The sequence below is a fragment of the Dipodomys spectabilis genome, unplaced genomic scaffold (assembly GCF_019054845.1).
Source record: "Dipodomys spectabilis isolate Male_0828 unplaced genomic scaffold, ASM1905484v1 ptg000240l, whole genome shotgun sequence".
NCBI lineage: Eukaryota > Metazoa > Chordata > Mammalia > Rodentia > Heteromyidae > Dipodomys > Dipodomys spectabilis.
Genome location: NW_024870917.1, coordinates 504412 through 528106, shown reverse-complemented (window position 1 = coordinate 528106; position 23695 = coordinate 504412). Strand labels below are relative to the sequence as shown.

The 23695-nt window shown below is 58.7% G+C and overlaps 1 protein-coding gene across 2 annotated transcripts in view; it reads left to right on the top strand.

Annotated features, from left to right (window-relative positions):
• Nfatc2 (nuclear factor of activated T cells 2) overlaps window positions 1–23695 on the top strand; it is a 79411-nt gene that overhangs the window by 29965 nt on the left and 25751 nt on the right. For both annotated transcript variants that reach the window (XM_042699310.1, XM_042699311.1), the window contains exons 6-9: window positions 6724–6864; window positions 19608–19663; window positions 20139–20265; window positions 21388–22077. In XM_042699310.1, coding sequence (XP_042555244.1) covers window positions 6724–6864; window positions 19608–19663; window positions 20139–20265; window positions 21388–22077 — 1014 coding nt within the window. The remainder of the gene's footprint in view (window positions 1–6723; window positions 6865–19607; window positions 19664–20138; window positions 20266–21387; window positions 22078–23695) is intronic.

Genomic DNA, 23695 nt, shown 5'->3' with positions numbered 1-23695 from the left:
ACGTGGAGTTGCATCCTTACTCGGGAACTGAGTTACGTTTTGGGGCACAGAATGAGTTCTCAGGTTCTATTAGATAAGACACGACCCAGCCACAGCGGCCACGGGTGCTCTGTGTCCCCGGTGTGTTTCCTAGGCCATTACAAGGCGTGGATGACTGGCCTGAGTTCTGTGCTGGGAGCCGGAGCCAGGCAGGCAGGGTACTCCCTGGAGTAGTATTACTGGGACCGCACCCCAGAATCACCTGTGAACACGCACACACCCCCCCCACAGACATGTGCACACACACACGTGTGTGTGTGTGTGTGTGTGTGTGTACTGATGCCCGGAGACTCTGGTTCCGCTGGTCTGGGCGGCAGCCCAGGTGTGGAGCTAGTGAGTTTGGGAAGCGCTGGCTTCGAGCCTCCCCTCCCATCCCTCAGTCCCGGGGCTTGAACTCAGGGCCTGGGTGCTGTGCCCGAGCCCTCCCCCCTCCTGGCTGCCACTCTGTCCCTCCAGCCACAGCTCTCCCTTAACCAGAGAACAGTCTCAGGGACTTTCCTGCCGGGGCTGGCTTTGAACTGCCATCCTCCATTCTTAGCCTCCTGAGTAGCTGGGATGACAGCTACCCAGCCATCCTTCCTCCCCGAGAGCCCGCTTAGGGGGGCGGCGCTGGCTCTCCTGGGGTGATGGCGGTCACGGCTCCTGCCCACACCCCTCCCGTGATCCGTGTCTGCAGGGCCCAGAGCTCAGGGCAGGAAGAAGGTTCTCTTACTTCCTAGAGGGAGAGAGGGACAAAAGGCAGCCAGGAAAGAGAAAGGAGAGGTCCTGGGGGTGGGGGGTACCCTGTCTGGAGAACCTTCTAGAAGCTTTCTACCCATGACTTACTCCAGCTAAACCCTGTAGATTCCCCCCCCCCCCCCCCCCCCCCCCCAGCTTCTCAGTGCCTTGTGCTTCAAGAAAATCCTACAGCAGTTTCACAGCGGGTCCTCTCAGAGCTCAGGGTGTGCAGCTACTCTGTTCCTTGTGGTGCGGGATGCATTTCCTCCCCTCTTCTCAGCCACCACCGCCCTCCTCCCCTCCCTCCCTCCTCCCCTCCCTCCCGCCTCTCTCCCCGCCCTCTGCCACACACCTTTTCACTGGGGTGTAATTAAGGCTGTAGATCGGGTGGGTGTGGCGGGAGCCCCAGCCTTCTGCAGCCGCCATTCAGAGCCACGCGGGAGGAAGTCTGTCCTTCCTGCTGGTCCCCTGGGGTCTGCCCCGCGGGCTGCTGTCCCCTCCCCACTGCCCTGTGGTTCTCGGGGGTTGGAGCTCTGGGCCTTCCTAGCCGGGGACTGCACTGGGCACATGCTGCCGGTGTAGGTGGTGACTCCGTGGTTCCTTCCCACGCGTGGCTGAGCTGTGGAAGGTGACCGCTGCCTGCCCAGGGAGCCTGTGGAAAGGCAGATGACCGGGAATGCGGGGGGGGGGGCTCTCCTGTCCTCTACACACTGCTCAAGAAAGCAGGGTCCTGGCCTCTTGAGCTGTCTGTCTGTCCTTCCAAGCCCGGCCACCCTAGGGAGGGAAAGGAGTCTCCTTGTGGAACTCGTGTGTGTGGCTCTGATGGCTCAGCATCCAGGCTTGTGGGCTGTTTTTCTTCTTTGGTGAGAGGTCTGCTCAAGTAATTTGCCCATTCTTTTTATTTGGGTTACTGGTATTTTTTGTTGTTGTTAACGCATAGGTGTGTGTGTGTATTGGGGCTTGAACTGTGCTTAGTTGCTTTTGTTTTCTTAAGGCTGGTGCTTACCACTTGAGCCACAGTCCCACTGCCTGCTCTTTTGTTGGTTACTTGGAGATGAGAGTCTCTTGGATTTCTCTGTTGGCTCTGAATTCTAGATCCTTAGATCTCAGCTTCCTGAGTAACTAGGATTACAGGTGTGAGCACCAGTGCCCGGCTCCTTTTCCTTCCTTCCTTCCTTCCTTCCTTCCTTCCTTCCTTCCTTCCTTCCTTCCTTCCTTCCTTCCTTCCTTCCTTCCTTTCTGTCTTTCTTCCTCCTCCTCCTCCTCCTCCTCCTTTTTTTGGTTGATCATGGGTCTTGAACGTGTATGAAGCAGTATTATCAGGGTTGTAAACTTAAAAGGAAGCAGGTTGTGTGAGGCCCTTTCTCCCTCTCCCCTCAGCCCCGCCCGAGGTCTGGCTCTGCTGCCTCAGTATCCCAGGTACTGGGATTACAGGTGCCTACTGCACAGACAGCCCACTTTTGTTGGTTTTTGTTTTGTTGGTCATGGGGCTTGAACTCACTGCCTGGGCGCTGTCCCTCAGCTCTTCAGCTCAAGGCGAGCGCTCTACCACTTGAGCCACAGCACCACTTCGGGTTTTCTGGTGGTTCATTGGAGATAAGAGTCTCACGGACTTTCCTGCCCAGGCTGGCTTTGAACCGTGACCCTCAGATCTCAGCTTCCTGAGCATCTAGGATGACAGGCGTGAGCTGACGGTGCCTGGCATCCTTTTTCTTTTCCTGTCTGAAGGCAGCAGGGAGATTGTGTCAGGTTTTCTTCTGGGGGTGGGGGTAGGGGAGGAGGGGTGGGGCTCCTGGCGTCGGCTTGTGGAGTGAGTGTCCCCGGGCTGGGGCGTCTCGCTGGAGCATGCGTGCTGCACGCACCGTGCCGTCAGGCGGTGTAGCCAAGAACGCCTGCACTTTCAAAGCGGAGAAAATATGAGAGGCCCTCCTCCTGCCCCCAGCCACATTCTGATGCGCCAGGAGGGGGGGGGGGCACGCTGCCAGGCCACCGCAGAGCTTAGGCAGGAGCTGGGCTGCAGACATCCGCACACGTCCCAGCCAGACTGCCAAGCCCAGGGCTGAGCGAGGAAACTTCCGGAATCCCCACACGCTTGCAGAGCTGGGCCGGACTGAGGGGGAGGGGTGGGAGTAGGCCTGGCCCTCCCCCAGGCCCTGGCCTGTCTCCTGAATCAGCAGCCATAGGTGGTAGAAGTTGCTTCAGACAGACCCTGGGGCTGCCCTGCCCCCTCCCGGGTTCCTCTTCCAGGGGCTTCATGGACCCGCTGGCTTTGCCTCCAGGCTGAGGAATGGGGGACCTGCCCAGGGCCATGTCCGGGGACAGGAACCCTGGATAGCTCGGGATCCCTGGGATCCCTGAGAAGCGCAGCCAGCAGGGGCCAAGGGCGTGGGCTCTAAGAAGGAAGCCAGCTTCCAGAGGGGCGACCAGGCCCAGGCACCGCCAGCGGGGTGTCACCAACTAGCAGATCCTTTTTTGTAAACCATGTCAGAAAACACACCACACAACTGACCATTTGATCCACCTGAATGTGTGGAATTCAGCAGCACCAAGTACCATCACTAATTCTAGAACATTTTCATCACCATAAACAGAAACCCACTTATCCCTCCGAGGGTGTTTGTGTTGACGTTAGAGCTGATCATAGCCGCATTTTGACCTGTGACCATCCAGGACTGTGTGGAGCAGACTCTGGTACAATTGCAGTTTTAACAGAGGAGACATATAACTGAGAAGTGAAGCGACTTTTCCAGGGTCACACAGCAAGCTCTGGAAACCATGGCCTTTTGATCCCATGGGTGTCTCCTGCTCCCTGTGTCCCTGCGTGGTACCACCCTTCAATCATGGAGCCAGACTCCAGGCTGCCCGTGGCCCCCACGAACCATCCAAACTGCTTTTCCTAAAAAAAAAAAAAAAAAGCCCGCCCCTCAGACCCTTTCAGAATCACTTGACTTTGGCTGCCAGCTAGGGTGACTGGGTGTGTACTCTCCTCCTCGGGGACATCTGGGCATGTTTGGTGGTCACGGCTGGGGGCCGTGGGGGGGGGGGCCGTGCTGTTGAACCTGGAGGGTAGAGACCAGGCACAAAGCACTATGGTCCCACGCCAAAGTGAAGAACCGGGCCCCGTGGAGGGCCTGGGCTGCGTGTGTGTATGTGTGTGTGTGTGTGTGTGTGTGTGTGTGTTGAGTGTGGAGTGGTCAGGGCTTTGCAGCTCCCCCTCTGGTTCTGCTGGGCAGAAGGGCAGGGGGCAGAGGGGCAGGGGGCAGAGGGCAGGAGGCAGAGGGGCAGGGGGCAGAGGGGCAGGGGGCAGAGGGGCAAGGGGCAGGGGGCAGAGGGCAGGGGGCAGAGGGCAGGAGGCAGAGGGCAGGAGGCAGAGGGGCAGGGGGCAGAGGGGCAGGGGGCAGAGGAGCAGAGGGGCAGGGGGCAGAGGGGCAGGGGGGCAGGGGGCAGAGGGCAGGAGGCAGAGGGGCAGGGGGCAGAGGGGCAGAGGGGCAGGGGGCAGAGGGCAGGAGGCAGAGGGGCAGGGGGGCAGGGGGCAGAGGGGTAGGGGGCAGAGGGGCAAGGGGCAGGGGGCAGAGGGCAGGGGGCAGAGGGCAGGAGGCAGAGGGCAGGAGGCAGGGGGGCAGGGGGCAGAGGGGCAGGGGGCAGAGGGGTAGGGGGCAGAGGGGCAAGGGGCAGGGGGCAGAGGGCAGGGGGCAGAGGGCAGGAGGCAGAGGGCAGGAGGCAGGGGGCAGAGGGCAGGGGGCAGGAGGTAGCGGGGCAGAGGGGGCGCAGGCGCACCTGGCTGCCCGCAGGTCCACAGCTGCCTGGGGTGCGGGAATGAGGCCGAGGCTCTGCCTGTCTCCCAGGGCCCCACATGGCTGCTTCTGCCCACACTCGCATGCAAACGTGGATGAGGCGTAGGGGAAGCGGGCCCGGGCTTTGCGGCTTTTCCCCTTTAAGTCTGCATTACCCCCCTTCCCGCAGCCCCGTTTCCGGTCAGGTAGCAGGTGCAGCGCGCGGGGCTGCGGGGAGGAGGGCGGGGCCGGCCCCGCCCAGTGACTCCCGGCCCCGCCCCGCCGGCCCCGCCCAGTGACTCTCGGCCCCGCCCCGCCGGCCCCGCCCCGTGACTCCCGGCCCCGCCCCGCCCAGTGACTCCCGGCCCCGCCCCGCCCAGTGACTCCCGGCCCCGCCCCGCCGGCCCCGCCCCGCCGGCCCCGCCCCCGCCGTGACTCAGGTTTTCCACCTGTAGCACGTGGTGGCCGGAGCCGGGCCCCGACTCCATCGCAGGCGGCCTTGGGGCCCCCCGCCGCTTGCCCTGCCGCCAAGCCTCCGCCGGCGGCAGCTCAGTTAGGAAGCCGGCGCGGAGGGAGGACGGCGGGGCTCCCGCGGAGGGCCCCGGAGCCGGCAGCGGCTGCGAGCCGCGGGGAGGGGGGGCTCCGGGAGCAGAGCCGGGTCGGGCGTGTGCGTGCGCACGCATCCGCCGGCTCTGCAAGGTGGAGAAGCATCTGGAAGCCTCGGGCTCCCGCAAGCGGCTCAGCGGCGGGGCAGAGGGGAGAGCCCATCAGGGAAGGGTTAAGGCTGGGTCCCGGGGGCCTCGCGCGGCTGCCGCTGGGCTCCCGGATGGGGCGGTGCGCGGGCGCTGGCACGGAGAGGCTGGCGCCCGGCCCGGCTCCGGGAGGAGCGCCGAGGCGCGGAGCCGGCTGACTCACGGCGAGCGCGCGGCAGGCCGGCCGGGGCGGGCCGGGGGCGGGGCCGAGGGAAGAGGCGCGGTCTGGACTGGCCAGGCTGAGGAGAGAAGGCGGGGCTTGGAGGGGACGTGGCAGGAACGGGCGTGGCCTGGGCAAGTGGGGGTTAATGAGAGGGTGTGGCTTGGAGAGGGGGCGTGGCGTGAGGAACGGCCTTGGGGCGGGGCCGAGGAGGCCGGAAGAGGCGTGGTCTGGGAGGTGGGGTCCAGGAGAGCAGGGTGGTCTGTAGGGGCGGGGCCTGCTACTCACCTGTCCAGGGAGGCAGCTGTCTGACCTTCCTGCCCACGGCCCCGTGCGGCTGGCCTTGGGAGTGAGACGAAGCCTGGCCACAGACCTGGCTCCTTTAGCTTCAGTTTTCTTCCCAGTCAAGCGTGAGTGACTTTACTGCTTCTTTCCTCAGAGGCTGCTGTGGTGTTCAAGCATCTTCTGCCCAGTGCTTAGCAAAGGCCTCTGCCATTCCTCCATCTTTCAGTCACTGTAGGTGTGGATGTACAGACCTGGGGGGAGCTAGCTATAGCGCATGCGGGCGCACACACGCACACACCTACACACCTACCCTCTCCCAGCCTGGCCTAGGCTCACCCACACAGACTTGCACAAAGGCCAGGCCCTCCCCTCCCTAATGGAGGGAGAGAAGTTCAAGCAAAGCTCTGGGCAGTGTATCAAAAGGGGAAGAAGCAGCCAGGGAGGGCATATACTCAAGACAAAGCCTGAGCGGAGTGTCAAGTGAGCATGTTCTGGAATTCTGGTGGGTTATGGTGCAGATTCCGTGGCTTCCAGACCCCATTGAGGGCTACGCGGTGGCACGGCAAGGGCATGTGATCTTGCAGCAATGGCTCTGAAGTTTACCGTGCATGGTGCCTGCATGTGTGGGCAGACAAGTGCCAACTGTAACAGAGGCAGCCTTGACCGGAGGATGGAGGCTTGAGGCCAGCTCAAGCAGGAAAGTCCATGAGACTCTTCTCTCTCATGAACCTCCCAAAAGTCAGAAGTAGAGCTGTGGTTCAAGTAATAAAGTACTAACCTTGAGAGAGAAGCTCAGGGATAGCGCCCAGGCCCCAAGTTCAAGCCCCAGGACCAGCAGGAGCAGGATCCCTCCTTCTCCCCACTTGGGATGATGGAGGACAAGGGGACAGAGCAGGTGTGCCTCGGTAGTGAGCTCAGGCTGCCTCTGTGAGCAGGGGGTGACTCTCTCTCTCTCTCTCTCTCTCTCTCTCTCTCTCTCTCTCTCTCTCGGCCTCAGCCCAGCGGTCTGCCCATGAGCTGCCCATGGTGGAGAGACAGGACATGGATGGCTGCCTGGTCTACGGTGGCCAGCAGATGATCCTCACGGGGCAGAACTTCACGGCCGAGTCCAAAGTGGTGTTCACGGAGAAGACCACAGGTGAGTGGCATTTCGAGATCTTTTCCAGTCTGTCTACTGGAGTTGCACGCGGGTGCCAGTGGCAGAGCCGGGGTGTGGTCTTGCACCCACTCTTGTTTTCTTACTGGGCAGCGACTCGTGGCCTGTCAGCTCAGCGCCGGCAGCCGTGCTGCAGTGTGTGTTCATGGAGGACTCTGCTTGGTAGGGGGTGCTGAAGCTGTCCTCCTCCTTAACTTTGTGTCTTGTAGTTATTCTTTTTCTACACAGGAAAACTTCTAAACCTTTTTCCTATGGTGAACAAGAGAAGTCAGCCGGGTGTTGGTGGCTCACGTCTGTAATCATAGCTACTCAGGATGTGCAGATCTGAGGATCACAGTTCAAAGCCAGCCAGAGCAGGAAAGTCTGTGTGATTCTTATCTCCAATGAACCACCAGTAAAACCACAAGTGGTGCTGTGCCTCAAATGGTAGAGCGCTGGCTTTGAACAGTAGAGCTCAGGGGCAGCATCCAGGTTTTGAGTTCAAGAGAGAGGAATCAAATAGCCTAATGGTTAAGCATGCTCTCATTCTGAACAGCCTGGGTTCAAATCCTGGCTGTGCCGTTAGTTTAACTTTTCTTTCTGTGTCTGTGTCCTCACTGTGGAAATCTTACCCTGCCGTGTTGTCTTGCGGGTTCAATGAGTTACATGTTGAGTAATTGTAAGAGCATAGAGAACACTGTGCACCCATACACTTTGCTTCTGATGCACTTTTGGTGGTTTGATTGTTTTCTGTGGTGCTGGGGATGGAACCCCAGCCCTCCTGAATGCTAGGCAAGCACTCCATGGCGTGTGCCACAACCCTAGCCCTTTTGTTTATAATTTTGGTTGGTTGGTTGGTTGTTGTTTATGTTTTGTGGGTTGTTTTTTTTTTTCCAATGTCAGGGCTTGAATTCAGGATCTCACACTTGATCCATACCTTCACTCCCAGCTTTTTGCTGGTTAATTAGAAATAAGAGTTTTGCAAACTTGCCTGCTTCAAACCTGGATCCTCAGACTTCAGCCTTTTGAGTAGCTGGGATTACAAGCGTGAGCCACTGGCACCCAGCTGTATATTTTGTCTTTGAGATGGCATTTGCTAACATTCACTGGCGTGGCCCTGAGCCTGTGATCTTCCTGTCTCTACCCCCTGAGTAGCTGGGATTGCAAGTGCAAGCCATAAACCTGGCACCACTTGTGTTTTTATTATAAGCAGTTCTGCAATCAGTCTTCTTACACTTTTGGGATTCACTAGTCTTGTGAAGCGCGCATCTGTATTTGTACTTTTTTGCTTATGCAGGGTTGATTCCTAGCAGTAGAATTCTAGTCACTTGGAGGCTTTAGGAATGTTGGACTAAACTCTTCTCCAGAATCTGCAGCTGAAACTTCCACCATGGCTCATCTCATTCCAGAAATGCCGTGTTTGTTTGTTTTTCCCCCGTAAAACAGTCCTGGGCTGGGAAGGTAGCTCAGTGGTAGAGCGCTTGCCTTGCATGCCTGAGGCCCTGGGTTCGATTCTTCAGCACCATATAAGCAAAAAGAAAAAAAGCCGGAAGTGGTGCTGTGGCTAAGTGGTAGAGCGCTAGCCTTCAGCTGAAGAGCTCAGGGACAGCGCCCAGGCCCAGAGTTCAGGCCCCATGACCGGACCCCCCCCCAAAAAAAAAAAAACAATCCTGGCGAAATGCAGTATTAATCAATACTTCACATTTCTCTGCCATGGAAAGAGGTTCCCAGTTCCGGCTACGGGCCAGGCAGCGAGGGCAGGCGCTGCTGCAGCATTCTGGCACTTGGAGGCGGGAGCTGAGTGTCAAGGTTTGCCCTTGTCATTCATGTCAACCACTGAGCGTTGCAGTGCAGGGGAAGTGGTGTGGGTGCAGAGGGGCTGGGCAGGATGGGGCCACCCTCCTACACCGAGGCGCTCAGGTGGTAGTCGCTGTACCACCTGGGGCAGGTCACTGCCCCTCTCTGAGCCCACGCTCCCTCCGGTTCAATGCAGAGATGGGCCGCACAGGTGCAGGCTGGCTTTTCACACGGACAGGGTTTGGCACGTGGAAAATGCCCGCACGTGTTTGCTTTCTGCGGCAGTGTTGTGCTTGTGAGTGTGGAAGTGCAGCGTCAGCCCCATGGCGCCAGGCGAGCTTACAACGTAATAACCAGCCCAGGCACAGAGACTGCGTGTCCAGGACCGTGCGTGGGGTCCCCTGTGGGGAGGGGCACACCCAGACCCGGGCGTGGAGCCCCTCTACCGCTCCACCCTCCCCCCCTTTGGGGGAGGACATTCTTGTTTTTTCCCTCCTAGTTTCTCTCTCTTAATAAATAAGCCTTTGCTAAGAACTTTTAAAAAAAATGAAATAAAAGGCCATCACACAAAAAATAAACCACGGGCCCAGCCCTCTCTCTGAGCGCCTTATACGCGGGAAAGAATCTGACGCCCCGCACAGCAGATGGTCAGTTTGCCTGTGTGGCTCCACTCCCGCAGCGCAGCGTGGCCGCCGTGGGAGTCTGCGCTGGGCCTTCGCCGTTCTGCCCCCTCCAAGAAGCTCAGAATCAGGCACATGTGCCTGATGCCCTCTGGCTCTGTGAGTTCCAGAGAGGTCTCAGGTGGGCACCGAGGGGGTCTCCCCGAGGATGCTCCCCTGTGACACGGGACTGCCCGGAGCTCCGCCCAGGCCCCCCTTGGGTTTATAGGGTGCTCAGCCTGCTCTTTTGACCCCACGGGCTCCCTCCCGCCCTCCACAGGGAACCCCCATAGCTCAACTTCGTTTTTTTCCAAAACGCAGCCTGTGCCCATCGGGTCTCCATGGACACTTGGCCTGGGGCCGGGGCTGCAGGCGGGGCAGCACAGCCCGTCCTCCGCCGGGGAATCCCAGCTGCTCTTCCCATTAGGAGGGCGAGGCCCGCCCAGCAGCTAATCTTAGCCCGGGGTTTGCTCATCACCACTAGCTCTGCTGCTCTTTTTATAGCATCTACTAAAACGGGCTTGGCACCTTCGGCCCAGCACCATGACAGGCCGGGGAAGGTGGAAAAAACGGGAGGAGAGCCACAGCTGCACTTAGAAAGGCTCCGTGTTTTGGAAAGTGGTGTCTTATTTATAGCAGCGGTAATAATCATGATTCTGTTATTTTTATTCCTATTTTAAGTTGTTTTTTTTTTTTACCACTCACAAGGACCTGGGTGATCTGGCCCTTGCCCAGCCTGCTCACCGCGGCCTCTACCTTCTCCCTGCTGACCGCGGCCTCTACCTTCTCCCTGCCGACCGCGGCCTCTACCTTCTCCCTGCTGACCGCGGCCTCTACCTTCTCCCTGCTGACCCCGGCCTCTGCCTTCTCCCTGCTCACCGCGGCCTCTACCTTCTCCCTGCCGACCGCGGCCTCTACCTTCTCCCTGCTCACCCCGGCCTCTGCCTTCTCCCTGCTCACCGCAGCCTCTACCTTCTCCCTGCCGACCGCGGCCTCTACCTTCTCCCTGCTGACCGCGGCCTCTGCCTTCTCCCTGCTCACCGCGGCCTCTGCCTTCTCCCTGCTCACCGCGGCCTCTACCTTCTCCCTGCTCACCGCGGCCTCTGCCTTCTCCCTGCTCACCGCGGCCTCTACCTTCTCCCTGCTGACCGCGGCCTCTACCTTCTCCCTGCTGACCCCGGCCTCTGCCTTCTCCCTGCTCACCGCGGCCTCTACCTTCTCCCTGCCGACCGCGGCCTCTACCTTCTCCCTGCTGACCCCGGCCTCTGCCTTCTCCCTGCTCACCGCAGCCTCTACCTTCTCCCTGCCGACCGCGGCCTCTACCTTCTCCCTGCTGACCCCGGCCTCTGCCTTCTCCCTGCTCACCGCGGCCTCTACCTTCTCCCTGCCGACCGCGGCCTCTACCTTCTCCCTGCTGACCCCGGCCTCTGCCTTCTCCCTGCTCACCGCGGCCTCTACCTTCTCCCTGCTGACCCCGGCCTCTGCCTTCTCCCTGCTCACCGCGGCCTCTACCTTCTCCCTGCTCACCGCGGCCTCTACCTTCTCCCTGCTCACCGCGGCCTCTACCTTCTCCCTGCTCACCGCGGCCTCTACCTTCTCCCTGCTCACCGCGGCCTCTACCTTCTCCCTGCTCACCGCGGCCTCTGCCTTCTCCCTGCTCACCGCGGCCTCTACCTTCTCCCTGCTGACCCCGGCCTCTGCCTTCTCCCTGCTCACCGCGGCCTCTACCTTCTCCCTGCTGACCCCGGCCTCTGCCTTCTCCCTGCTCACCGCGGCCTCTACCTTCTCCCTGCTCACCGCGGCCTCTACCTTCTCCCTGCTCACCGCGGCCTCTACCTTCTCCCTGCTCACCGCGGCCTCTACCTTCTCCCTGCTCACCGCGGCCTCTACCTTCTCCCTGCTCACCGCGGCCTCTACCTTCTCCCTGCTCACCGCGGCCTCTGCCTTCTCCCTGCTCACCGCGGCCTCTACCTTCTCCCTGCTCACCGCGGCCTCTGCCTTCTCCCTGCTGACCGCGGCCTCTGCCTTCTCCCTGCTCACCGCGGCCTCTACCTTCTCCCTGCTGACCGCGGCCTCTACCTTCTCCCTGCCGACCGCGGCCTCTACCTTCTCCCTGCTGACCGCGGCCTCTACCTTCTCCCTGCTGACCCCGGCCTCTGCCTTCTCCCTGCTCACCGCGGCCTCTACCTTCTCCCTGCCGACCGCGGCCTCTACCTTCTCCCTGCTGACCCCGGCCTCTGCCTTCTCCCTGCTCACCGCAGCCTCTACCTTCTCCCTGCCGACCGCGGCCTCTACCTTCTCCCTGCTGACCGCGGCCTCTGCCTTCTCCCTGCTCACCGCGGCCTCTGCCTTCTCCCTGCTCACCGCGGCCTCTACCTTCTCCCTGCTCACCGCGGCCTCTGCCTTCTCCCTGCTCACCGCGGCCTCTACCTTCTCCCTGCTGACCCCGGCCTCTGCCTTCTCCCTGCTCACCGCGGCCTCTACCTTCTCCCTGCTCACCGCGGCCTCTACCTTCTCCCTGCTCACCGCGGCCTCTACCTTCTCCCTGCTCACCGCGGCCTCTACCTTCTCCCTGCTCACCGCGGCCTCTACCTTCTCCCTGCTCACCGCGGCCTCTACCTTCTCCCTGCTCACCGCGGCCTCTACCTTCTCCCTGCTCACCGCGGCCTCTGCCTTCTCCCTGCTGACCCCGGCCTCTACCTTCTCCCTGCTCACCGCGGCCTCTACCTTCTCCCTGCTGACCCCGGCCTCTACCTTCTCCCTGCTGACCCCGGCCTCTGCCTTCTCCCTGCTCACCGCGGCCTCTACCTTCTCCCTGCTGACCCCGGCCTCTGCCTTCTCCCTGCTCACCGCGGCCTCTACCTTCTCCCTGCTCACCGCGGCCTCTACCTTCTCCCTGCTCACCGCGGCCTCTACCTTCTCCCTGCTCACCGCGGCCTCTACCTTCTCCCTGCTCACCGCGGCCTCTACCTTCTCCCTGCTCACCGCGGCCTCTACCTTCTCCCTGCTCACCGCGGCCTCTACCTTCTCCCTGCTCACCGCGGCCTCTACCTTCTCCCTGCTCACCGCGGCCTCTACCTTCTCCCTGCTCACCGCGGCCTCTGCCTTCTCCCTGCTGACCCCGGCCTCTACCTTCTCCCTGCTCACCGCGGCCTCTACCTTCTCCCTGCTCACCGCGGCCTCTGCCTTCTCCCTGCTGACCGCGGCCTCTGCCTTCTCCCTGCTCACCGCGGCCTCTACCTTCTCCCTGCTCACCGCGGCCTCTACCTTCTCCCTGCTCACCGCGGCCTCTACCTTCTCCCTGCTCACCGCGGCCTCTACCTTCTCCCTGCTCACCGCGGCCTCTACCTTCTCCCTGCTCACCGCGGCCTCTACCTTCTCCCTGCTCACCGCGGCCTCTACCTTCTCCCTGCTCACCGCGGCCTCTACCTTCTCCCTGCATGCCTGCTTCCCTGCCTGTAGTAAACACTCTCCTTCTGTCCTTAAGCATCCCTGGCTCCTTTCTGCCTCAGGATCTTTGCACTCGCTCTGGACTCTTGGGACATTTTTCCACCCCATGGCTTTGGTTCCTTCAAGTCTCTGCTCAGAGACTCCTGGACCATTGCTTTCGTTGCTCAACCTCCCCCCCAACCAGCCATCTCCTGTCCCTGAGCTCTGCTTGTTGTTTTTGTTTTTTTGGTGGGGGCCTGTTTAACTTTGGGTGTGGGGTGTGGGGCGGAGGGAGAGTGCGTGTGTGCATGGTGCATGTGTGCGTGTGAGCCTATACCAGGGTTTGGACTCAGAGCCTCATGTTTGCTCACTCTCTTGCTCGCAGCTGACCCTCTACCACTTGAGCCATGCCTCCAGCCCAACATTTTGTGGGTTAATTGGAGATGGAGTCTCACAGACTATTCTACTCAGGATGGCTTTGAACCATGATCCTCCAGGTCTCAGCCACTGCATAGCTAGGATGCCAGCCACCGATGCCTTTCTGTGGATGGTACTCAGCCCTCTGCGGGCCATCTTGCCTGAGTTGTCTGCCATCTTGCAGAACACGTTTAGATCCTTTTTTTGTTTGTTTGTTTGTTTTGGTCAGTCATGGGGCTTGAGCTCTGGGCCTGGGCGCTGTCCCTCAGCTCTTCAGCTCAAGGCGAGTGCTCTACCTACCACTTGAGCCACAGCGCCACTTCCTGTTTTTCCGCTTCTGTGGTGCTGAGGCATTGAACTCAGGCCCTCATGCAAGCGAGGCAAGCACTCTACCACGGAGCCACCTTCCCAGCCCCCAGGCTTAGATCCTTGAGGGTAGGGGCTCAGAGTTTGCTAAGGGGCAGCCCCAAGCCTCTGACTCCAGTCTGGACTTCTAGAATAGTCCTTATACACAGTGGGTGCTCGTGCATCCTGTGCAATGAATGAAGGCAGCGGCTGTTCATTTCCCGCTGGCCTTAAGAGGCGGCACACCCGCACCTGCTTTACAAAGGAGCGGCTGAGGGTCCCCAGCGGCCCACCTCAGAGGACAGACCTGGACCCCAGGGTGGCGTTGGGGTCCGGTCTGTGCTCCTGCCCACAACAGCCTCACAGGGCCCGGGCTTTCCCTTTGGCTCCTTCTCGGGGAAAGGCATTTGTGTGTGGTGCCATGTGAGTGTGGCCCGTGTAACCCGGCCCAAGGAGTTCAGGCCGGGCAGGCTGGGCCGTGCCCGCCCTCCTGGCCCCTGCCCCAGGCCGAGTCCGGGGGTCCCAGCAAAACATTGCAAAACAGGAAAGAATCTAAGGACGCGAGAATACAAGTGCCCAAGTGCTTGGGGGGGGGGGGGAGAGAGAGAGAGAGCCAGGGTTGCCATGGCGACAAGCGACTCGCTCTCCGCGCCCAGCTGGGCGGGATCCAGTGTTCCTGCGCAGGACAGGACAGAGCCTCCCCCCCCCCCCCCGCCCCCGCGGGGGCCGCCCGCCCGCATTACTCAGCCTCCACACGCCAAGGGCTTGGGGAGGAGCGTTGCTTGGCTGGCGGCGCCTGATGGCAGAAGCTCGGTCACCTGTCACAGGGGCACGTTGCCTTTTGCTTTTTTTCTTCTTGGTTTTGTTTTGTTTTTTTCCAAGAGGCCACGTGGGCGGCGGAATTCCCTTTCCCACTGAGTCAGCCTGTCCTGACGTGACTCACGCTCCCTGGAAGCGGCCCAGGCGGCTGCAGCTTTGCCTAATAAACAGAAACGCATGGGCTTCGCATACTTTTGGAAAACTCCTCTCCCCCTCCTCCCCTCCTCCCCCTCCCCCTCCTCCTCTTCTCTTCTTCTCCGCCTCCTCCTCCCTCCACCTCCCCCCACCCCCTTCTCCTCATGGCAGGAGAAGGGAGCACCTTGGAGAGCCCGCTCCTTCCGGCCTCTGTCTGCCCCTGGGTCAGGCTGCTGTCCACACGGCCTGCTGTGTGTCGGGGTCTCTGTGTGGGAATGTCAGACCCAGGCGGGCTGTGTGCCGGGGTGGGTGTGGGAATGTCAGACCCAGGCAGGGCGAGGCTGTGACTAAGACGCAGCAGACCTTTGACCTCTGTGACTCAGGGCTGCCATCCTGTCCTGTGCCCCTTGGCTTCCGAAATCTGAAGCCGGAAGGCGATTCTGAAGCCCAAGGGGACAGAGCAAGCGCCGCCCTCTGCAGGCGCTAGGGTCGGCGGCGCTGCTCTGCCGTCGGCTCTGCAGCAGCCTGGAGTTTGGGTCATCACCGGGGCAGGGGGGGGGGCTGCATCCTCCAGACTCAGTTTCCCCACCTCTAAAATGGGGTCAGAGGTTTTGGAGCAATAACAAGGTTAAGGAACGGAAAGTGCGGGCACACAGTAGGTGGTCGGGAAAGCCTCAAGCATCCGCCCTAAAGGGCCAAGTGGCTTCATGTCTGGCAGGCGCTCCTCCCCTGCACCCCCAAAACTGACAGCATCCTGGTATCCTGGCCCTCGGAGGGACTAGGGCTGCTCCCCCTCCTTGTTGGCGTCCAGATGGCGACACTGAGGCACACCGGTGGTACCCGGATGTCCTGCAGTGATGGGACTGGGAGATGGCCCCAGAGGGGTTCCCGCCGGGCAGGGCGAGTCAGCAGCAACAGCCTCGACATAGTTGCTGGCTCATCCATCCCTGAGTATTAATTGGGCATCTACAGTATGCAGCACCGCACCGGGCACAAGATGTGTCAAGTGAGTCCCTGCCTTCTGTGTGGACACTTCTAGAAGAGCAAAGAAGAGTGGGTGGAAGAGGGAGCTGCTGGCCCAGTTGTGGGGACAGGCTCTCCCCGCCCCCCCCCCCCCCCAGCCCAAAGCTTGGTGATGAGACTCCAGGTGCTTCCTGGCCCTCAGCCCATCTGGGCAGCATCAACACTGGGGCCAGCTGGGGAAGCCCAAAGCTGAGGGGGTTCTCCTGGTCCCCCAACTCTGCTGGGACGTTTCCCTGCAAGCTAGCAGCCACAGAAAGCAGGCCCTGCTGACCCCGCGACTGCGCGACTGCTTGTGCGGAGTCTCAAAAGCAGAGCCAGGCCAGGAGGCCGGCTGACACTTTGATTTCCTCGCTCAGCTGCAGCCCAGTGTAGACGCCCAGCCCCGTGTGATGAGCAAACCCGGGGTAAGATTAGCTGCTGGGGCGGGCCCTCCTGAAGGGAGATGGGGTCCACATCCCAGTTCCCTGTCTCTCCTGGCCAGGGGTGAGACCCCTGGCCTACCTCCCCATTCAGGGACCCCATGAGGACAGGAAGGGGGCGTGGCCTGTCCTCAGCCCCATCTGCCCCTGGTCAGGGTATGACCTCTGCGAGGCTGACAGTCAGGATCCTACATTTTTGCTTTGTTTCCTTCATTTGAAACAACAACAAAAACACCCCATACTGGCCTGAAACTCTCAATCCTCCTGCCTCAGCCTCCTGAGTGCCGAGATTGCAGGTGTACACTACTACACCCAGTGTCCCTTACATTTAAACAGGCAAGGTGGCATCTCACTGGTCTTCTGTATGTTAAGGCAGAGTTTTTTCTTTTTTGTTTGTTGGTTGTGGGGCTTGAACTCAAGGCCTGGTTGCTGTCCCTGAGCTCTTTTGCTCAAGTTGAGTGCTCTACCACTTTGAGCCATAGCACCACTTCCACTTTTCTGGCAGATAATTGGAGATAACAGTCTCACAGACTTTCCTGCCCAGGCTGGCTTCAAACCTTAATCCTCAGATCTCAGCCTCTTCAGTAGCTAAGATTACAGGCGTGAGCCAACAGTGCCCAGCTTAAAGCAGATTTTAATATCATAGAAGAATGTGTCCTGGCTAGAACTCGTATAGGTAGACCTTATTGTCAGGACTGCTTGGTCTTTTCATGCCGGATACAGTGATATTCCTGAAGATTATGCAGGGTTGTAATTAATTCAACCAGTCCCATCCATGGATGCGTGCTGTGGCTGTTTTATTTCTTTGTGATCAAGAATGTAATGCCAGGAAACAAAAGCCCGGAGAGCTCCTGAGCCAGGATGGCTGGAGATTGATACTCTTTCCCTAGAGGACCAACAGGAGACCCCAAATTACAAATTACAGTGGTTGTAAAAGAGCAGTGGCCAGCGGGAGCGGGGAGGGCAAAGGAGGAGCAATTGATTCTGGGGCTTTGTACACATGAGTGGACGTGCTGAACTGACACGCCTCTCTACAACTAATCGATGCTAAGCAAAGGAACTACATATGCATATGCACATGAGCGCATATGTGTATTATATATATGTGTATATATACGCCTCTGTGCGTACACACGTGTGTATACATGTGCTCTGGAGTAGAAGGAGGTTTAAGCTGCACAGGTAGTACATGGCGACCACAGGACTTGAACCTGGACAGAGGGTGGTCAGTGTGAGCGACCTGCCGGTATTTCTTTGGCAGTCCCCGTCCCAAGAGAAGGAGGGAGGGTGACTCGTGGGAGTACCGTGTCCCCCCTCTCCCAGGACTGTGCACAGGTGTGGGCTCAGGGTGTAGGGAGAGGAGAAAAGGTCAGGGAAATGACCTTGAGTCACTTTCAAACCACACACTTCCTCCGAGACCAGCACAGTGAGCCAGCTCCCACGTGGGGGGAATCTGTATTGACAAGTCGGCTGGCTGCTTTCATGTCCTGCTGGGGACTTGTTAGCTGAGACTCCCTCCTCCTCCCCTCCCTTCCCTCCCGCCCTTCTCCTTCATCTCCCCTCCTTTCTATTTTACCTTGTTTCTTTTTTTTTTTTTTTGTTGGCCGTGGGGCTTGAACTCTGGGCTTGGGCACTATCCCTCAGCTCTTCAGCTCAAGGCGAATGCTCTACCGCTTGAGCTACAAGGCCACTCCTCCTTTCTATTTTAAAGTTAGGATCACAGACTCTTGAGGGGCCTCCTGTTTCAGTCTCTGAGCGCTGGGATTATCATACTCAGCTTGAAAAGAGCCTTTTTGGTTTTGTTGGTAATGGGGCTTGAACTCTGGGCTTGGGCACTGTTCCTCAGCTCTTCAGCTCAAGGTGAGCCTCTACCGCTTGAGCCACATCGCCACTTGCGGTTTTCTGGTGGTTCATTAGAGATAAGAGTCTCACGGACTTTCCTGCCCCAGCTGGCTTTGAACTATGATCCTTAGATCTCAGCCTCCTGAGTAGCTAGGATGACAGGCGTGAGCCTCCGGTGCTTCTTGAAAAGACCCATTTTTGGAAGGGAAGACAATCAAGTACTACATCTCCTCCCAGTACAGCAGACACTGACGGTCTCTGTAAATCCCCTCCAGCCTAGTCTTCAGATTGATGTTAATCATTGCAATCAGACAATGCTTAATAGAGTCTTGTTTAAAAATACTCACTTTTTTCAACACAAATGCCTGCTGGAATGTGCACCAAGAAACCATAAAGGAAGCCTGGCCTTTCTCCCTCTGCTCACAAGCTCCCTCCCTGGTCCCTTCAGGAATTGCACTCCATAGAACTTAAAAGCCCAGCTGTGGGCTGGGGGGGGGGGGGGGGGGGGGGGGGGACTCTTGTCTGACCTGTCACAGGACACGCAGACAAGCTGTGCTCCAGGAAGGGACGGGGCTCTGAGCTGGAATGCTGGGGCCCCTGCAGGTGAACATAGGGAAGGCTGCAGGAGTCCTGGGGTCCAGAGCCCCGTGTGACTTTGTTCTGACTCAGCATTTCCCAGCTGCTCATAAAACCATTTCCTAATCCTGCATAACCCGAGTTCCACCCCCACCCCGCCTCAAAACCCTGGTGGAAAGGGTTTGTTTCAGCTGCAAATGGCCCAGTGGCCCATGGTGGCTGTCAACAAGAAGAAATCTATAATTTGCAAATGCGGAGTTTTGTTTGGCCCAGGGTCTTGGCCCCAGCCTGAGCCTGAGCAGTGAGCAAGCACGCATGCTCTGGGCCCTGGGAAGTGGAGGCTGTGGGTGAAGACGCTCCTGGGGTCCAGGCTGAGGAGGCGGGGGGGGGGGGGGGTGGCCTCTGGCGTCCCCCGTGCCCCACAGATGTGTGAGCCTGGGCACTGCCCCACTGACTTAGGACAGAATATCTAAACCACCTATGCCCTGACAACGGGGCCTGGCGTGACCAGGACAGTCTGGGACCTGTCATGAGCTCCCAGGCCAGTCTTAGCCTGTTCAGGACCCTTGGAAATGGCTTTGGGTTGAACGAAGCCTGTAATCAAGTGTTGTGTGTAACAATACATTTTTTTTTTTTCCAAAAAGAAGAAATGGACATTGAGGTACAGAGGAAGAAGATAGTGATGATAGAATTCTGAGCAATTTTTGCTTTTCCTTATTTTTTTCTTCTGCTGATCAGCCGCCACCTCCTCCACCTCCACCACCACCCCCTCCTCCTCCTCCTCTTCCTCCTCCTGCTCCTCCTCCTGCTCCTCCTCCTCCTCCTCCTGCTCATTCTCTTTTTGGAGGTATTGGGTTTGAACTTGGGACCTTGTTGTTTGCTAGGCAAGCACTCTACCTGCTTGAGTCATGTCCCCCCCCCCCCCCGCCCCTTTGCTTCTAGTTTACTGTTCAGATAGGGTTTCACGCTTTTTCCCAGTCCAGCCTTAGACCATCATCTTCCTATTGCCATGTTCCAAGTAACTGGGGTTACAAGTGTGCACCACCACTCCTGGCTTGTTTTTGGGATGAGTGTGGCTAACTTGTCCACGCATCACACTATGATCCTCTCGATGTCTACCACCTGGAGTTTGCTGTCCAGTTTTCTACTGTCAGCATCTTTCCCTTTGGGTAAAGGGAATATTTGAATACATATACAGGTACCCATACACACACACACACACACACATCTTATTGAAATAATATAGTAAAGTTTGTAAGAGTCTTTTTTTTTGCTTGTTTTCCAGATGGGCAGCAAATTTGGGAGATGGAGGCTACGGTGGACAAAGACAAGAGCCAGCCTGTAAGCCCAGATGGAGACAGCTCAGTGTTCACAAGTGCCTGCCCTCCCTCCCTCCCTGCCTCCCTTCCTTCCTTTTCTTCCTTCCTTCCTTCCTCCTTTTCTTTCTTTCTTCCTTCTTTTCCCCCTTTCTCCCCTTCTCCTATTTCTCCCATTCTTCCCCACCTTCCTTCCCTTCCTTCCTTCCTTCCTTCCTCCTTCTCCCCCTTTCTCCCCCTCCTCCTACTTCTCCCTCCCCCCTTCCTGAGTGTCTCTCGTTGCTGCTCTCCCTGGAACATATGCCATGCAGCAGACCCGCTGCTTTGCAGCTGTGCCATCTTAACACCTTTTCTTTGCCAGAGAGATAGAGACTGAAACCTCCTTTAACCAAAACTCTGCCTCTATTATAAGGCTCTCCCTGCTGTCATGTGGGCTGGCTGAGTGTGCTTAGGGTCCAGGTAGGAATAGAGTCAAGCTCACGATAACTGCTTCCTTCTAGAACATGCTTTTTGTGGAGATCCCTGAGTACCGGAGCAAGCACATCCGCATCCCTGTAAAGGTCAACTTCCACGTCATCAACGGGAAAAGAAAACGGAGTCAGCCCCAGCACTTCACCTACCACCCAGGTGAGGCCTTCCCCCCGGGGTGTGCGGCTTCCCCCCGGGGTGTGAGGCTTCTCCCTGGGGTGTGCGGCTTCTCAGGCAGCGTGCACGGCTGTTCTGAGCCTGGGCTCCCTGTCTGCCTGTGGCGCCTGCGAAGAGTAATAGAAATCAGATGCATATACAGCCCTCCTCCCAGAGCACGGCAGCTGGTGTCAGGCTGGCTCTTACTGTCTTGTCTGTAGACAGAGAGGATGGTAAGCAGAGGGTTCAGGTCCTGCATTAGATTGCAGGGTCAAAGGTGAGCATGCCCTCAAACCTGCAGGATCCTAGGTTCGCCTAGGAAGTGGGCAGCGATTGCTGGCTGGCCAGTCCTGTGTCTGAGGACTCCTTGAGTGCCCCACTGCTGTTTGGGGACAGAGGACTCAGCCCTGATGGGGAGCTGCCATCCAGGGAGGTGATGGCAGGGACGGTGCTGGAGGAAGGAGAGCAAGCAGGGACCGGGACTGGAAGCCGGCTGTAGGATGTGAGCTCAGGCAGACTAACCAGCTGCCTTCCTAGTACTGGTAGTTGTTGTCAGAATTAACTATACAAGGAGCCTGCAGCCCAGGGCTGGGGAGTGACAGGGCCAGACAATGCTCTCAGCCTTTGGGACCCCTGAGGCCGGAGGTCCTCACCTGTTGCCCTGCCCTTTATCCTCCATGCGCATGCGCACCTTCTGTGAGCATGGGGCGGCCATGTGCGCTTCTCTCCTTGCGCATGCGCAGTTGCTGTGAGCGTGGGGCGGCCAGCGCGCTTCTCCTTGCGCATGCGCAGTTGCTGTGAGCGTGGGGCGGCCACGTGCTCTTCTCTCCTGGCGCATAGAGTGGTATCTTTGGTGAGATTGGTGCAGCTTGCATGCTCACCTCTCCTTGCACACACGCAACTTCTGTGAGTTTGGGGCAGCCACGTGCACTCGCCTCTTTGTCCACGTTCAGCTTCGACGAAGCCGGGGCAGCTGCGTGCGCTTCTCTCTTTGCGCATGCGCAGCTTCGATGACGCTGGGACAGCCGTGGGGGGTTTCTTGTCCTTGCGCATGTGCTGCCCATCTCCTTGCGCATGCGCAACTTTGGCGGGGTCATGCAGCCAGGGGCTCTTCTCTCCCCGCAGTCCCGGCCATCAAGACGGAGCCCACGGACGAGTACGACCCCTCCCTGATCTGCAGCCCGGCCCACGGAGGCCTGGGGAGCCAGCCCTATTACCCACAGCACCCGATGCTGGCCGAGTCCCCGTCCTGCCTGGTGGCCACCATGGCTCCCTGCCAGCAGTTCCGCTCGGGGCTGTCGTCCCCCGATGCCCGCTACCAGCAGCAGAGCCCCGCGGCCGTGCTCTACCAGAGGAGCAAGAGCCTGAGCCCCAGCCTGCTGGGCTGCCAGCAGCCGGCCCTGATGGCGTCGCCCCTGGCCCTGGCCGACGCCCACCGCTCGGTGCTGGTGCACGCGGGCGCCCAGGGCCAGGGCTCGGCCCTGCCGCCCCCGGGCCCCGCCGGCCCGCAGGCCTCGCCCGTCATCCACTATTCGCCCACCAGCCAGCCGCTGCGCTGCGGGGCCCACCAGGAGTTCCAGCACATCATGTACTGCGAGAACTTCGCCCCGGGCCCCGCCAGGCCCGGCCCGCCCCCCGGCGGCCAGGGCCAGCGGCTGAGCCCCGGCTCCTACCCCACGGTCATCCAGCAGCAGAGTGCCCCCAGCCAAAGGGCCCCCAAAAACGGACCCCCGGCCAGTGACCAAAAGGAAGTATTGCCCACCGGAGTGACGATCAAACAGGAGCAGAACTTGGACCAAACCTACTTGGATGACGGTAAGACTTCCCTGCCTTCCCCCCAAGTCCACCTCTTTCAGCCTCGTTGCCCCTGTTTTCATTTGAGGGCCTCAGGTAGGGTGACCTGTCATCTGTGCGCAGAGCATCGTCTCCCCGCAGGAGTTGGGGAGGGGAGGTCACAGTTTTAGGTGTCTCCTCTCTACTCAAGCCAGGGCAGTTATGGCCACAGGGTGTCCCCAGGGTCACGAACCGAGTCTGTTTAATTGCTTCCACTCTCTTTCCAATGGCCAAATTTAGATTGAGGACAGGAAAGCAGAAAGGAAGGAAAGCCAATCTCTTTTGTGGCTGTAGAGAAAATTATTTCCCACTGTGTAGCTCTCTTTTGTGCAGGGGTAGGGGGAGAAGGGGGGAAGGAGAGCGGCTGTTGAAAAGCCACTCTATGAGAGCAGCATGAATGGGGGCTGGGGCACGCTGTGGGCTGCCTGTGCCATGGGCTGCCAAAACACAGGGTACATTGATAGGAGGCAGCCTCGGTTTCCGCCGTGGTGAGCCAGCTGATGGGGTGGCCAGGCCAAGGAGAAGATGCAAGAAGGCTTTGTGTGCATCAGGAGGTGCCCCAGCTTGTTGGCAGAGGCCCTTACTAGAGACACATCTTGTCAGAGCAGCCGAGATCTGGCATGGGTTCATATCTTGGGGAGGGGCCGGTGACATGGTCCAGCTCACCTGAGCCCTTGCAGCAAGGTGACAGTGACATCCCTTTAGAAAGTAAAAAATAAGTAGAAATTCTCAAAACCAAAACAGAACTAGGAAGGAATCCCTGAATGGTGGGCTCCCACTCTGTCTTGGGCAATACGTATTATCTGACTCACAGGTGAGCATCCCTTGTTAAAAAATGCCTGGGACCAGGGTGCTTTTAGAGTTTGGCATTTTTACATAAGACTTTTCCAGTTGAGTATGCTTCATCCCCAAATATGAAATCCAAAGTCTGAAACTTAAAAATAATTTTTTTTGGCATCCCGGGGGTTTGAACTCAGGGCTTCATGCATGCTAGGCAGGGGCTCTACCACTGAGCCACACTTCCGTTCCTCTTTTGCTGGTTATTATCTTTGAGATGGGGTCTCACTTCCTGTCTGGGTTTATACCTGTACCACTAGCCGCCTATTTTACACTTCCCACTTTAGCTGAAGGTTCAGGCAGTCACCACTCCCAGCTTCTTTGAGAGGGGGTCTCTGAGAGTCTTTTTGAGATTGGGTCTCTCAAACTTTGCTAAAGCTGACCTCAAACCACTATCCTCTAGGGGTCAGCCTACTATAGAGCTAGGATGACAGGCATGTGCCACGATGTCCAGTTGTTTGAGAAGGGGTCTCTTGTGAATTCTTCTGCCCAAGCTGGCCTTGAACCATGGACATCTTCCCAATCTTGGCTTCCCCACTCCCTGGGGTTACAGGCCCAAGGCACCCCTACCTGACCAACATCCTGAAACCTTTGGAACCTCTGAAAGGTTTAGGATTTGGGAACCTTTTTAAGTTTCTGCTTAGGGATGCTTCCTCTCTACCCTGTGAAGTCCATTCTTCAGGGGAATGTACTATCAGGAACCCAGCCAAGGGTCTTCACAAAAGTTAGGTGCTTCTTAAGACTTGCAGGTGCTACATAGTAC